We start from the raw sequence: 15,990 nt of genomic DNA, 5'->3' as shown, positions 1-15,990 counted from the left end.
CAAAATCAAATCTAGAAAATAAGTATATTTAAAGAAGTCTAGCTTTTCCCATTCTCTCCACTCTATCCCCTTCTTTTCTTTATAGAGAACTTTCAAAAATTGTTTATTCTTCTATTCTCTTTAAATACAAGCAGATGTGTACAGATATTATTTTTTTCTTAGATAAACATTATATATAATTTTCTCCATCTTAAAGAAGCATTCTTGACCCAGCCACTTTATAATATCTTTGTGGAAAAAATGCATTTGAGTTTAGACTAACTGAATAACAACCCTTTTTTAAGCTTCTTTATATAAATTAGCACTCACATCAAGTTTTGTTTAATCATTCATTCATTCATTCATTCATTCATTCAAGAGATATTTATTGAATAATGAGGAAAGGCCCGGGTGCAGATCCACGTTTTGTGAGAAGTAAAGCTCTTCTAATATTGGGGCCTCTCTTTAATAAAAAAGATATAAAATTATCAATATGCTGTACAACTCCCAGCAGCTCCCAGCAATAACCTGCCATACATAGCAGGAGTCCAGGCAAGCTTCCTGGGAAATCAACCCCAGCATGGGCTTGTGCTGGGGTCTATGCTGGTGGCTGGCACACAAAAAAACCCGATCCCTTATTTTATGGAGCTTGCACTATGGTGCAAGAAAGAGAGATTAAACACATAAGCTCGAAGCAAATACACAATTACAAATTATAAGTAAATCCTGGGTATGGGCTGAATTTCATCCCCCAGAATTCATATATTGAGGTCCTAACCCCTAGTACTTCAGAATGTGACTATGGAGATAGGGTCTTTAAAGACTTAACTAAGTTAAAGTGAGGTCATTCGGATGGGACCTAACCCAATATGACTGGTGGACATCCCAACAGAAAGATGACCATGTGAAAACACAGAAAGAAAATAACCATCTGGTCAAGCCAAGGAGAGAGGCTTCAGAAGAATTGATTCCTGCGGATATCTGGGACTCGCAGCTTCCAGAATTGTGAGAAAATTAATTTCTGTTGTTTAAACCACCTAGTCTGGTGCTTTCTGTGTCAGTCCTAGCAGACTAATATAATCCCTTAAAAGAAAAGAGTACTTGAGGGAAAGCACTGTCAAAGGAATGGCAAGGATGCTGACCAGAGACAGCACCGCTAAGAAAGTGCAGATAAGCTAAGCTATGAGAAGACTAAAAATGATGAACTGCAGGGACTAAAAGGACTTAGCGGATCCTGTTAAAAGGCAAAAGAAATCAAGGTGCTTTTACTTTAGTTAATTATACCACAGTCTATAGAACTACATAGTCCTTAGGAGACAGTCGGTCTCTCTAAATTAACTACCCAAGATGAAAAACTAATGTGCAGCTAAATTCATCACAGTCCACAGACTCTGAGGGACTGAATGAGCATGAACTTGAATTCTTAATTGTAAGACAAAATGTATTTGATGTCGTTCACACCCTGGTTTAGGGACAAGACATTTCCGAAGAAAATGAATACGATGAAATATGTGGCTTAAACACTTCTCAGAAAAAGAATAAAGAGGAGTAATGTCCTTCCTCATGGCTCATTAAAGAGATTATGGAAATTATAGAAACTGAATATGCAAAACAAAAAAGCCAGAACATAAACTCTGATTAGTCAAGGCTAATGCCTCATACCGAGTAGTGCATACCTGAATAAACTCATTTATCTTTAGTAAGCAAGTCTATCTCTCCTTTTGACTCAATGAATAATAAGAGTTATAGAATTATAGGATAGACAAGGGATTCTCTTACTTCTTCGTGGGATGCCACATCAATTACTTCTGACACATACTTATTCAATTTGTTTTGTGAGAGACTGAATTTTCAAATGGACAATGCCCAGACCAAATACGCTCACAGAATTCTGACCCAAAACCTCTGAAGCGATCTGCCCAGAGTGGTCAGGATTTGGCCAATGATGGTTGGCTTCCCTATTTTTTTTTTAAAGATTTTATTTATTTATTTGACAGAGATAGAGACAGCCAGCGAGAGAGGGAACACAAGCAGGGGGAGTGGGAGAGGAAGAAGCAGGCTCATAGCAGAGGAGCCTGCTGCGGGGCTCGATCCCAGAATGCCGGGATCATGCCCTGAGCCGAAGGCAGACGCTTAACGACTATACCACCCAGGCGCCCCTGCCCTATTTTTTGCCCCAGCTTCCTACTCAGGACCAACCAGAGAAAACTAAATATGCTCCCCGAACCAATTACATGAGATGTGCGGCTTCTAGTTGACACATCTCCAGCTTGCCTGTGCCAGTGACCTCTAATCAGAGCACACCTGAGGCCTTCCCTTATTTCCACTCTACAGCAAAGCTTTTCTACTCCCTGTCTGCTTCTGAACCTTTGTCAAATGAGAGTGATGGTAGCTGACTCTTGCTATAGCAAACGCAGAATAAATAGCCTCTGTCTGTTCTCATTTGAGTGGCTTTCATTATTTGCATACTTGTCTGTCCCCAGAGAAGAAGAATTCTGCTGGGTTGCAAGGCTATCGGCAAAGGATGGGAATGAGAGTCAGTTTTAAGCTCTGAGGTGTCCATCTGAGTGCTACTTGATATGTCCTTCAGAGAAGAAGTCAAGAGACTGGACAGGTAACAGTAGCCATGAATTCCCATAACAGCAGTGTCCCTGCTGTCCAATGACGGGAAAAGCCATCCAAGAGAAGTTCAAGTGGTGACTGTATCTATGAAGTTCTCCTAGCGCTCTGGCAGCTGTCCAGATGTGTTTCTGTGTCAACCAATTTTCTCTCAGGACTGCACAGCAAAGCTTCATAGTTAGAATGATGATACAGGTGAATTGGGGGTCTGGGTAGTAGAAAACACTTGAAATAAGCTGGTCATAGCATTAGCTTTTATTCATTTTGCCACTGTTTACAATCTCACCCATGTCGGCTTTGAACAACCTAGACACAACCTACACTAAGAAGAAGCATTGGTCTGGAAATAAAATTTAGTCTCCAAACAGAGCTCCTACGCTAAAGAAATGACCTGGGCCTGGATGCTTACACATTTTTCCATCACTAAAACGAGGCTTACTGAACTATTGTGACGTTAAAATTGGATAATAAGAGAGAGGTTTTGTTTTTTTTTTTTTTGAGAGAAAATTTTGGAAGGCAAATAATTGGAAGAGCATGACTGCAAGGCTTCTACAGTACAACAGAGTTTTCAGCACATTTGATTTTATCCCAACACATACATCGTTCAGATCAGATTAGCACACTATTGGGAGAACCGAGGGTGTGATTCTGGGCCTCCCACGGAAAGAGCAAAACTCTCTGCTGGTGGGGAGAGCCAGTGTTCGCTGACTTCTTGCTGGTTCTCCTCTTACTGAAATGATAAGAATGATAAAAGAGACCGATAAGTCTCTCACTGTGGAAAGAGATTAATATTCATTTCCTGGTAGCCATTTAAAGTCACTTTCTGGGGACGCCTGGGTGGCTCAGTAAGTTAAGCGTTTGCCTTCGGCTCAGGTCATGATCCCAGGGTCCTGGGGTTGAGACCTATGTCAGGCTTCTCACTCAGCAGGGAATCCGCTTCTTCCTCTCCTCTGCTTCTGTCCCTCCTCCCCCTGCTGGTGTTCACTTGCCCTCTCTCTCTCATATAAATAAAATGAAATGAAATGAAATGAAATGAAATGAAATGAAATGAAATGAAATGAAATGAAATAAAATAAAATAAAATAAAATAAAATAAAAATAAAGTCACTTTCTGAAAAATGACCTGGTGCCACTTGCCATCCCACTTTGACTGTCAAACCAGAGTTCTCATCCACAGAAACCAGGCTGCATTTTAACCTCCTTCCAGAGAAGCACCACGGAAAACTCGGTGAGGGATGTTGCAATGAGCATGCTCTGTTTTACGAGGCACAAATTTCAGTTGTCACCATTGCTTCACATCTTCCAGACCACAATAACAAGGTTGTATACAACTGTTAACAGCTTTAAAATTTCTCACCAGATTAGGGTTCTTTCATTCTAGATTCTCTGAAGTCTTGAGAAGATACATCAGTCAGTGTAAAAATTGAATTGAAGAAGAAAATCCAGTTATACACAATAATTTACATATTCAATGCCATTGAAGCTTCGTTTAGGTTGACTTTGGGCTTAAGGCTGAAAGGAGAACAAATGATGTATATATTTCTTTATAATAATGATTCTCAACCCCAGCTGCACATTGGAATCACTTGGGAAGTATTTTTTAAATTAGCCATGCTTGGGGCCCATCACCAGAAACTTAATTTGTCTGGGGTAGGACAAAGATACGGCATTTTTAAAAAACATCCAAAAAGATTTTAATGGGCAGTCAAAGCATTTGCTCCAGGGGCGGTAACAGAGGCTGGGAAGGTGCCTATAGACGCTGGATTCCCATGATGATGGCGCTGTTAAATGATAGGACAGGACTCCAAGAGAAATCCAAGGTGCCTTTCGGAGGCTGTGAAGAAGTCCCTTGGTGAGGAGGCCATCATGAGAGAAGATAAGGATCTGAATGGTAAGAGAGCAAACACTTGACCTACCTTCCCCCTCTGCCACCAGCTGGGACTTTATTGCTTTGCAGAGACTGTCGAACCTTGCAGACTTTGTCCTCTTAACTCAACACCTCACTGCAGACTTGGACCCCTCTCTGAGCTGCCCTTCTGTTTATTCCTATCTACATGTACGTTTGGGTGCTTTCCTCATATTACTGCTGAATGCTCTGTTTTCAACGAACCATTTTCCTGATCGGTGAAAAGCCCTTTAAAGTTGATTTTTATCTTCCTGTCACATGAGTGATTCCCCAGTGTTCCCAATTGTACTCTCTCGTCCATAAAAATGTGACTCATTCTTAACACAGTTCTATTACCCAAGTTACCTCCGTGTCTTCGTTCTTGCCTTAGAGTCAAAAAAATAGGTTTCCTTGCAGATTTCATATATTTCATGTATTTCCTTCTCTGTTGCATATATGTCATATTCCCTCTGCTAATAAAGAAATATCAAAATATTTTGATTTAAAAGTCTGCATTCAGAAAATAACCTGTCATATCACATAAATTTTTCATGCCCAGATGTTTACTCATCCATTTTTCTCAAAGACCCAATAAAATAGTCAAAGAGCCACAGTCTATTTTAAATTAAAATGCATGGCTTTAAGGGCTATTTGACATGCAGTAATTATTTGCGTAGTCTTCTAGCCAAGCATAGAAATTGCCAATGTCTCTGCCCTTGAAGGAAATGAACTGTGCAAAAAATTTCAAGCAAACACGATCCAAATGTGCACACAAACGGGAGGTTGCATAAGAAATTCATTTCGTCTCTACCCAAATTTCCCCTCGACTAGCTACAGATCAGCATGTCCTTCACCTCTTTGGCACCAATTAAAATCATGAACAGATGAGCTTTCGGCGGAGGAGGGCTGACGTGCCCTCTCACAGATGGTCAGCGTCACATGTTGCGGTAATGGCCGCACCCGCCATGAGGGTACCGTATAAAAACAGTGGGACTCAGAACATTTCATCTCCAATTGCTCTATGTTTAGAATTGCTTCTCTTTCGAGATGGATTTCCTTCATAGGAATGGAGTGCTCGCTATTCAGCATTTGCAGAAGGACTATCGAGTCTACTACAATTTTCTAAATTTTATGTCCAATGTTGGCGATCCCCGGAATATCTTTTCTATTTATTTTCCACTTTGGTTTCCACTTAATCAGACAATTGGAACCAAGATGATATGGGTAGCAGTCATTGGGGATTGGTTCAATCTTATTTTTAAATGGTAAGCCTTTTGTTTTATTTTTCGTAAAGCTTATTCTTAAATTTGTAGCATTGGCTTAATGATCACATTTCGGATGTGTGTAGTTTTACTTGGAAAATCTTTCAAACATGTCGGTTAACTTGAAACACCTATTCATAAATAGAACGTACGGAAAGCATAGAAATGTATGCTTAATCTGACTTATAAGTAAGTTCCAAACCCTGTAACACATATGCTGTGATTAAATAAATTCGTTAAATGAGCAGCACCATAATGAGTGGATTGATAATTCCAGGGACCACTTGGACATTTCCAGTCTAAGAATCCAAAACACCCACAGAAGTTTCCCTGCCAAAAACTCCAAATGACTGTGTCATCCTCTATAATAAGAGACAGACCAGAACCCATAGTCTCTTAATCATGATCTTTCCCCATCAACCCTCTGCTTGAATCATTTTTATAGGCGAGATAGCTAGTCTTCAGTTAAGCAATAGTTGTGTATTTAAATTTGTATGCATGTTTATGTTTCTTTAAATACAGGATATTGTTTGGTCATCGGCCTTACTGGTGGGTCCAAGAAACTCAGATTTACCCAAATCACTCAAGTCCATGCCTTGAACAGTTCCCCACTACATGTGAAACAGGTCCAGGTAAGCAAATACAGCAGCTTCAAGTTACTAAAGATATTCCAACAGAGAGTCATTATGTATGGTTATTACCTCATTACTATACGATATTATATAGGGTATTAAAGAAAATGTCATAGGTGAGGATGTTAAAAGTTCATAAGCATAAAAATTGCTAATGAAAAGGAAAGAAGTTTTATGAATAATCGTTTTGTTATTTGTAAAAGGGTAAATTGGGAGACTACTTTCCAAATGATTTTATATTTTGCATTTATTTCTGGGAAGAATGCAATGGTTTGATTCTAAAACAAACAAAAAAGAGTTAGCTAGAAGGAATTCCCAAAGAACTGTATTAAAATCCTAGAAATGCTGATTTATCTGTTGCTGAGCAACTTTCAAAGTTATTATGGATCTGAGGATCTCATGAATGAGGTAAGGACTTCCTGGTTTCAGTATTACAAGTAGAGATTATTTCTAATCTTAGAATTTTTTCTTTCAAGCTTCTTCTTTTCTCTTGTATATATAACATATAAGTAGACTTCTTGGGCCACTTTCTTTTATAAGTAAGATTCTGTATGAGTATAAAATCTTTACTATGAAAGTTGAGTTTAAGATTATGAAAAGGTTTTTAAATATAAATATATATATATGAAAATTACATGTAATGTGATATTGTACCTTACCACAGTTTGTTACATAGCATAAAATTCTTGCCATTTGACATCCTGAAACTAACACTGAATATAGTGAATGTGTAAGGTCTTAATGAGTTCTCTGAATATATTTCTTTCTTGCTCCCATAAAAGTATACATCCATCTATTGTATTATTTATCACACTGTACTATAATTAATTCTTTACATATGCATGGCTTCCCCAATAAGCTGTCCCATCAGGACAGGGATGATGTGTATTTTATCTCTGTGAAACCAATGTGGAATGGATGGATGGATGGATGGAAGGATAACATTCGAGACAATTGAAATGCTACTTTGGTTTATCCCAGCACTTCCCAGCATGTTCTACCTTCTAAGACATTTTCTGGAGGAAAAAAAGAGAGAGAGAGAGATCGTATTCTACATTCACTCCCTAAAGATTTACAACTCACGTAAGCATATAATAGGCTCTGAAAAATCCTGTGTAAGATATAGCTTTGAAAGAACTAGATCTATCAAAAATAGATTGTCTTTCTTTAATGTAGTGTTTTTCAAAAACAGACTGGTGTTTAATCTGAATAAATCTCCACTTGGTAAAAACTCATGAGGAACATGGAAGTAAATGGTTTTTTTTAAAAATCAAGCAGCATGGGAAAGACATTCTGGAAGTAGAAAGGCTGCCAGGCTTGTGTCAGGATTGATGCCCTTTACAGCTTCCCTCGTCCATTTAATGACAAAGACACCTATTGCAGCGGCCAGCCACCAGGTAGGCCCAGACGTAGCCGCTAGTACATGGCAGTCCCTTGTAAGTCAGTTGGTCAAGCAGAACATAGTAATGATATCCTTCGGATGTTTGACTTTTCAGCCCAAGGAAAATAAACTGATTCAGGATCCAATGCAAGTACTTTAATTTTCTCATCAATTAAAAACAATTAGGCATGAAAGTCATGGAGGGCTGTGGTGGATTTTGGTGCAACAGCCTAAGCTCTTAATTAGCCTTGGACAGTTTGATTTCTGGCATTTGATGAACTTGAAAATATCTGAAAAAATTTTTCTTGAAATAGTGTTTTGAGGCTCCATTTGACTCGATTTATTTTATTTCTACCTATTTCTAAACATGACATGTAGCCTGTGGGTTTTTTTTCTGAGCTATTTGTAACTTTCATAGCTAATATTCTACCGTCTATTTCTGATACGGATACTCTATTAACCACCTTTCAAATGGATCAGCACTTTGTTGTTGCAGGAAGTCCATCGGGCCATGCAATGGGCTCATCGTGTGTCTGGTATGTCATGGTAACAGCTGCCCTGAGCCACACTGTCAGTCGGATGGATAAGTCGTTGACCATTTATCTGCACAGGTCAGCTTTGCTCCAGTTTCTGTACCACTGGAATGTGAATACAGAATGCCTTTTCAAAATTTACTTTGGTATATTTGTAGTTGTTGAAATGTGCTTATTCTATTCGATCATAGCCAAAATAGCAAAATGAATAGAAAGTTAATATTTTGCTTTAAGATAATGCTCTCATTAGCTCAGAGCTACTGCCACATTATAAGATTGGAAATGTTTAATTGATTCATGACTCACTGGAAGTGCCTTTAGGTTTCCATAATACAGTAATCACTTTGGTAGCTCATATGTAAGTCATGTAAAATTATATAAGGAAGTATTTTTGCTTACATATTCCCTTGTTTTAAGATTAACGAGAAGTTTGGGAATCATCATTCCCCTTGATTTTATCAGTTTAGAAAAATTACGTTTCCTTCTTTGAATAGCCAATGTTTTTGACATCAATAACATATATTATAGCTTTAAAGACTATGCAAACTTTTTAATTAAAAACATTCTATAGGCAAACTTAAATTTGAATGTTGGTAGACTTAATGTTAGTAGAACCATAGTGTTCAGAGAGACCTGAAACTTTAATATAAGATTATTCATAATTCTTACAGGAATTGGGATGTTTCCTTCTCTTTTCTCCTGAAATACTTACCTATCATTAAAACAATTCTGAGCACCACTTTAATCATATATTATTAGGCTACTGAGATACAATTTGTCAATTAATTGCTTAAAAATACTATAACAAATACCACTACATAAAAATTCTTCTAAAATACAAAAAAAAATGCCAAGATCCATCATACATCCTACTTTCTGGAGTAGTGTTGGACAATACAAGAAACCAACCACCAAAGAAATTTGGATATTTTCAAAGATTATTCTAATGAGACCACAACCTGTACACCTACTAAGTTCGTTATCTAACCCAGAACAAGAAGTCAAAAGTTATAATTTAAAGAAATTAACATTTTCAATCCATGAACACGTTTCCAAAAGAGAATCTAAATAAGTCTCACCTTTCTCTGTAGTTCTTCTCTTCCTCAAGTTTCCAGACCCTGAGAAACATTTGTTTCTTTTTTTTAATTCTATAATTCCCTTTAAGTTTTTATAATGGCAACATTTCCTTTGTCCATCGATATTTATTGAGTGTCTACTCCTTATCTTAATATTACCAAATCCCTGTTTATTCTTCTTCCACATGGATAACTTCTGCTTACTTCCTCTTGGAAAGTCTCATTTCTTTCTATTTCTTCGTTTTTCCATAACCAGTTTGGTCGGATTATCAGGAACAAATATTCAGCAGCAGAACCCCAAGGATTCCTATACCTGAATATCTCTAATTCTTTATTAAAATGATGAGCTTGGACTTTAATATTTTTGTAAGCTCTTTGCAAATTGCTGCTTCTAATCCAAAGTCTAATATAATATAATGTCTAAGTCAATTCCCTTGTCTCTTATTTTCTATATGTCAAAAAACAAAGAATCAGGACTCTTGAGCACCTGTGAAATTGAACCCAATGAAAATTTGCCCTTGATGAAATACTTGTGTGATTTTCATCAGAGTGGTAGCTACCTCTCCAGTGAGTTTTCTTCAGACAAAAAAAATGTTGTGACAGAAAAGAGGAAACACGTACAACAGAGAGTAAAAGCGTATATGGTCCATGCTAGGTTATTCTGGATATTAGTAACTCCTTCAAATTTGAATTGCCCATATTCCATTAAAATAATTATCAGGATGCCAAATTGGCTTCCCCTTTTATAGCACTTATTAAAATCTCAGGATATTGCTCTGGCTAAGCTTAATGAATTGCTAAATGTAGAAACCTCTGTTAAACCTTTTCAAATCCTATGGAGCACATGAAAACATTTTGGAAAAAAAAGGACTCTAGAATCATAATGTTATGTCACAGTTAGATGGATTCCTCTGAGAAAGATCATCCAGTGTCCACCCCCTTAATTTTATGAGTGATACAATTTCTTTGCTTTTTACGTTTATATCTATTCTTCCATCGTAGACTGACCTGGTCATTTCTTTGGAGTCTTTTTTGGTTGATTCAAATCAGTGTCTGCATCTCCAGAGTATTCATAGCAACACATTTTCCTCATCAAGTTATTCTTGGAGTATTTGGTGGTAAATATGATCACTTACCTTGAGTTGTGTCATTGGAAACCTTTCGTGTCATTTGTTTTATGTCGTCGGATTCTCCTGGTAGTCAGTACCCCAGTCTCAGGTGACTCTGTCAAGCCTCTGCTACTAAACGCTGCCCTCGGAGCGCAAGCAGTTCACACACCTCTCAGATCCTCCGTGTACACAATGGCACGGTCTCATGCGATGGCATAAATACATAACCTCTCAGTGAGATGGGGCTTCTCTGAAGTGTGACTAGGGCCATGTCCAACTCCCAAGCTATCAGCCCAGACAGGGGGCTTGTGTCTTGGTTTGGGGACTTCCTAACGACCCTCCTGGCTGCACACCATGCCACCCTCTTTGACACACCTGAAGTGATTATTACATGACCATGGACTTCACTGAGCAGCTGCTCTATATTGCTGAAGCGGCGTTCACCGTGACTGAGTTTCCACCATTCAGCCCCACAGACCTTTCAGAGGCTCTCTAGTTCATTGGCTATGGCAATTGAAATATTAATGCAAGCAGCTACGTCAGTGCTCTGCCTATAAAGTGTTTGCCACCCAGGGCCACGGACTCCTGAACGATTCACTTGCGCTAACATGGATGGTGAAAAGAGCATGGGGCAAGTATTTTAGCTATTGCCTAGGGAAAGGGCTTTGGAAAATGAATAGAACCTAGATGTCTAAAGCCTTTTATCATGAACAAGGTGGTAAATTCTTTAATACTGAGAGGAATGATTCCTGAGGTACTCAAGGGCACGTGGTCATCTTCAGTGTCTTTTTCTAATTCCCAGGCATGCTTGTGGCAGAGGCCTTTGAACACACTCCAGGCATCCAGACAGCGAGCTTGAGCACGTATCTGAAGACCAACCTCTTCCTCTTTCTGTTTGCACTCGGCTTTTACCTGCTCCTCAGACTGCTTGACATTGACCTGCTGTGGTCTGTGCCCATAGCCAAGAAATGGTGTGCCAACCCTGACTGGATCCACATTGACACCACGCCTTTTGCCGGACTCGTGAGGAATCTTGGGGTGCTCTTTGGCTTGGGCTTTGCAATCAACTCAGAGATGTTCCTTAGGAGCTGCCGAGGGGAAAATGGCTACAAGCTGAGCTTCCGGCTGCTCTGTGCAGTGACCTCGTTGATCACACTGCAGCTCTACCATTTCATCAAGATCCCCACTCATGCAGAACATTTATTTTACATCCTGTCTTTCTGTAAAAGTGCATCCATTCCACTGACTGTGGTTGCTCTGATTCCCTACTGTATTCATATGTTAATGAAACCAAGCGAAAAGAAGATTAATTAGAGTTTTGCAGGGGCTTAATGCTCTGTGGTCCCAGCATGACACGCCTCCCCATCCTCCAGCAGAACCACAGAGCAGGGGCAGACAGGAGGCTTCCAAGCAGAGGTCACAAAATGGCAGCCACAAGCCCCATCCCACCGTATCTATGCTTAGTTTGGCCTTCCCCGTGGTCTCCACCCCCTTCCCATCCCCATTTTAAACCGGAAAATTTGACGTAAAAATCTGAATTTCTGTATTTTCTTGACAAATCTGACAATATGGCACCACAGGGCCTGCATTCCCACCTGGAAACAATCTACCATTGCTGACCGATTGTCCCCAGTAAGAAGCAGCATTATCCATTTTCTCATAGTCCCAGCGGGAGCCTCAGTATCAGTTACCTTCATCATAGGAAGGTCAGGCCACTTATGGCTCCTGTGGGCATTTTAGTGGGATCCCCAGTCAAATCCACCCCCTCAGTTCTCAGATAAGGAGAGGGAGTTTCATTCAGCTGTGAAAGCACTCTCTGTTGTCACACCATTGTCAGAACGGGAATTAGAACCCAAGTTTTCTCACATGTATTTCCATTACACTGTTTTGTTTCTTCATTTTTAAGAGGTAAAAATCTGTTAAGAGTGAATGCTTCTGTGATGATTGCCATGTAAATTAGTTGTTTTTCCAGAAATGTCATTAAAATCCCACTTCCTGTTTGACTTACACCGTGAGGGGTGTTAATGGGGCCAGCAATGGCTCTAGATATGGCTATATATCCAGGGGAAACAGGTCAGGTTACTGTCTGGACTTGAACTTCTGTTTAACTCCTGGTCTCTGTTTTACAGTAGTGCTTTCCAATATTTCAATAAATGCTGCTGAAGATGCTCTGCTTAGAACATTATTTACCAGTCTCTCAAAGCCAAGGACATCAAGTGCTTTCCTCAAGGTCATGCTCCAACCCAAGAAAAACATTAATTGGGTTAATCTCTATGTATACTAAGCTGTGATGAAAATCTATAGCTTTATTTTAAGAAATTATTATTGAAAGAATATTAATATTATACTAAGAATTTCTCAACAAGAGTTTTTCTTTTCTTCTTTCCCCTCATTGAATCTGATAATTCTGGACTTTAAGTTGATAATTATGTCATTTCAATCAAGTACATTTTGAGTCAGATTTTGCTACACATCCTACTTACCTGTGGTCCACCACAATGTTTTATGTGACTCTTCCCAAAAACATCAAGACATTGAATTATTTTAGAAGATGATATATTAAATTATCCGTAAATACTTATGAAAACATAACAGTTGAAGCAAATACTATTTGGCAAAATATTAGCTGAGGATAACAAAACCTCTAAAAATCAAAGTAATTATTATTTCCTTTCTAAATGTATTTATAGAGTATATGCTGTTGCTTTTATAAAACACACGTAACAGCTTTGTCTTCAAAGGTCATTGAACTTGGTTTCAATGGTCAGGTGATTCCTAAGCAAGAAGCCGAGGGATGATGAAAGATTATCTTAAGAATGAAATTTGTCTCATGTTGATGGGATGTTTGGGGGAAAGGAGAAAAGAATGTTCTTAAGGTGGTGATCCTTAGTCATTGGTTCAGCTCCCCTGCCCCAGTGTTGTCCTCAGAAGTTCACTTCAATCCTTTAACACTTTACAATGCATTTGTCTCATCTCATACTCTTCTGCACTTGTCAGAGAGCTCGTTCCTGTCTGGGATCCCTTTGTCGAAGTTTTATTTGAGATTAGTAATGTCAGTTTGGAGGACTCCTCCATCTCAACACAGACTCAGACTGCTGTCACCAAGCATGAGAAAACTAGGGCATTAAGAGCCGGGATTCTTCTCCAATGCTGACTCCTCCTCGGTTCCCAGAGAGAAGCTCTCTTAGCCACCCATAGTGAGCGCTCTCTGTTGGGTGACATGTGATCCTCAGAAAGGGAATAAGATGAGATGTGGGTTCGTTTTCTATAATTAATCCCCAACAATTCCACCCCTATCTGCCATAAAGCCTGAAAGTCCCCATGTGATGAGATTTCCCTTTTTACTCTAGTTGAAGCCTCCTGGAGGGATCCATATGTTGGCAAATTGCTTTTGCAATGGAAACTGCTTAGGCAGCAAGAGGAACAGCTTCTCACAGCCTTGGAGAAAATGCCTCCCTTTAATAACGATGGAAAAGACTCTTCTGCTTCTATTTATTTGCCAAACGTAAGTAGAATTGAGCTCATCTGACTCACTGTTAATATATCCATATATTCAAAATGTCTACACATCTACACATTCAGGAGAAAAATGTCAATATCATGAGCTTTCAGGATGAGAAGATGAGACAAGTGACTTGAGAAACTGTCCAATCAAACATACAATTGAAAAGAAAAGCAAGGTAATTTATTATTGCCGAAACTAGCTCTCAAGACGAGTGTTGAATCCCTTTCCTCTGACAACCTATTGATTGGACATCTGCCTTAGAAGGTTAAATTGGTTCCTTCTCTAGACCTATTTCAGTATAACAGAAGGGAGATTTTAAAACATACATTATAAGATGCCCTTGAAAGTTATATTTCTGAATGCTTTATATTTATTTACAATCTGTGAATAAATTCAAGATCAAATAAATACATATACAAAAAACCTTGACATAAGAGAAAGTCAAAGACTTGGTTTTAAAATGTGCCTCATCTCTTAAGTATTAATAAACTGTATATTCTAGCACTCTTCAACAAACTTTTTACAGTGATGGAAATGTTCTGTATTTGTGCTGTCTAGTATGGTAGCCACTGGCCACATGTGGCTCTGGAGCTCTTGGAATGCAGCTGATGCAATTGAGGAACTGCATTTTAAAATTTTATTTACTTTAAATAAATTTGAATCCAAATAGTCATGTGTGTCTAGTGGCTACTGAACTGGACAGCATGGATCCAGTCACACAGTGATTTTCCCTGAAAAAAAAAAAAGTGTTTTTTTATATTGTCACCTGTCCATGACCCTGTGTGAGACAACATGAATAGTATTAACTCCTTCATTGTACATGAAGAAAGTGAAGCATCAGTGATTTGCTCATATAACATGGACAACGTATGTTCCTCCCAGCCCAGAAATCTTTAATTAACGCATGGGGGTTATTTTCCAGATGAAAATAATAATAGTTACTGTTAACAAGGTCTAAGACATGTATGGTGCCAGGAAAATCCCACTGTGAACTTAACATATAAACAAACATCACCTTGTGTGGTAACCGGCACTAGACATTTCTGGGGCCGGAAGGCTGGAGTGCGCCTCTAGAGAGCCAACGGTAGACCCCGCTGCATCTCCGGGGGGCCCCCGGAGATCTAAGGTGCTCTGTGTGCCAGCATCCTTCTCTCTCCCTCTGTCCTGCCCTAGTCTCCCTGGACTCTTAGCTCTCTGTCGCCTCAGATCTGGGGTCGAGGTTCCCTCTCTCTGCACTGTGTCCTAGAACCCTCGAAGGGCCACAATGTTGGGTAGAGTTTTACCCAATATTCACGACCACGTTCTGGAAGTTTGGATGACTTTCTGACCAAGTTGTCCTGCTTGTCTGGGTCTACCGCACCTGTGTGCTGCATACTGGAACTTCTGTGTATATTCAGAAACTGGTCTAAAAAGGATCCCTAGGGTCCAGTTGCACCTGTGGATTTTGCCCGCATTGAGTGACTGTCCTTGCCCCTCTGGAAATGGTACAATTTCTGGATGAATACGTGAACCTTAGCGCTGCCAAGAAACCAAGGTGGCGCTTTTAACTTTTCCTCCTGCCTTAAGTTTAATGCTTCCTGATGGTGATTTCGCACTGAAAGTAATGTGGTGCCACTTGTGAGTTAAAAAAAAAAAAAAGGCTTCTTTTTTTTCTTGAAAAGAATTGTTAGCAGCAGGAGAGGTCTACAAGAAGCAACAACTCCAGAAACTTCCGCCAAATGACAGTGTCTTATGGGAAAATTCTAGGAATTAGAAGTGCTTCACTTTAGCTGTTCAAAGGACAAGTGCGGTCTCCGTCAAATTTGAGGCTGGTTTGGCGGGGAGTGCTAATTACTGTCTTTGCTAGTCTTTGATGGAGATCACAGTAATGACTTGGGAGGAATTACATCTCATTTCTTTTGGCAGCACAGAAGTGATTGCTCTCAAGGAGGGAGAAAATTTGAAGATTGAGGTTATAAAGGTTAGTGTAAAACCGATTAATTATTTTCTGTTTTGAATTTTTAAATTTC

At 39.2% G+C, this 15,990-nt stretch overlaps 1 protein-coding gene across 2 annotated transcripts; it reads left to right on the top strand.

The window, feature by feature from the left end:
* Positions 1 to 5,530: 5,530 nt before the first annotated feature.
* On the top strand, positions 5,531 to 12,106 carry G6PC2 (glucose-6-phosphatase catalytic subunit 2). Of its 2 annotated transcripts, XM_008687075.1 has the most exons (5): positions 5,531 to 5,748; positions 6,268 to 6,377; positions 8,255 to 8,369; positions 10,370 to 10,485; positions 11,279 to 12,106. In XM_008687075.1, the coding sequence occupies exons 1-5, from the start codon at positions 5,531 to 5,533 to the stop codon at positions 11,788 to 11,790; spliced, it is 1,071 nt and encodes a 356-aa protein (XP_008685297.1). In that variant the 3' UTR covers positions 11,791 to 12,106. The 2 variants fall into 2 exon arrangements, with proteins under 2 accessions (XP_008685297.1, XP_008685298.1); XM_008687076.1 differs by lacking the exon at positions 10,370 to 10,485 and having other exon boundaries at positions 11,279 to 11,303.
* Positions 12,107 to 15,990: the final 3,884 nt, after the last annotated feature.

Source organism: Ursus maritimus, unplaced genomic scaffold (assembly GCF_017311325.1).
Source record: "Ursus maritimus isolate PB19 unplaced genomic scaffold, ASM1731132v1 scaffold_1, whole genome shotgun sequence".
NCBI lineage: Eukaryota > Metazoa > Chordata > Mammalia > Carnivora > Ursidae > Ursus > Ursus maritimus.
Note: the sequence above shows the minus strand (reverse complement) of the source record. Positions and strands in the feature narration are given on the sequence as shown.

What these genes read in the sequence shown, in the direction of transcription:
- G6PC2 (XM_008687075.1), top strand. Translation starts at nt 5,531, where the DNA reads ATGGATTTCCTTCATAGGAATGGAGTGCTCGCTATTCAGCATTTGCAG. An exon ending in TTCAATCTTATTTTTAAATG is followed by an intron (nt 5,749 to 6,267) that starts GTAAGCCTTTTG and finishes CTTTAAATACAG; the next exon opens with GATATTGTTTGGTCATCGGC. An exon ending in TTGACCATTTATCTGCACAG is followed by an intron (nt 8,370 to 10,369) that starts GTCAGCTTTGCT and finishes CTTCCATCGTAG; the next exon opens with ACTGACCTGGTCATTTCTTT.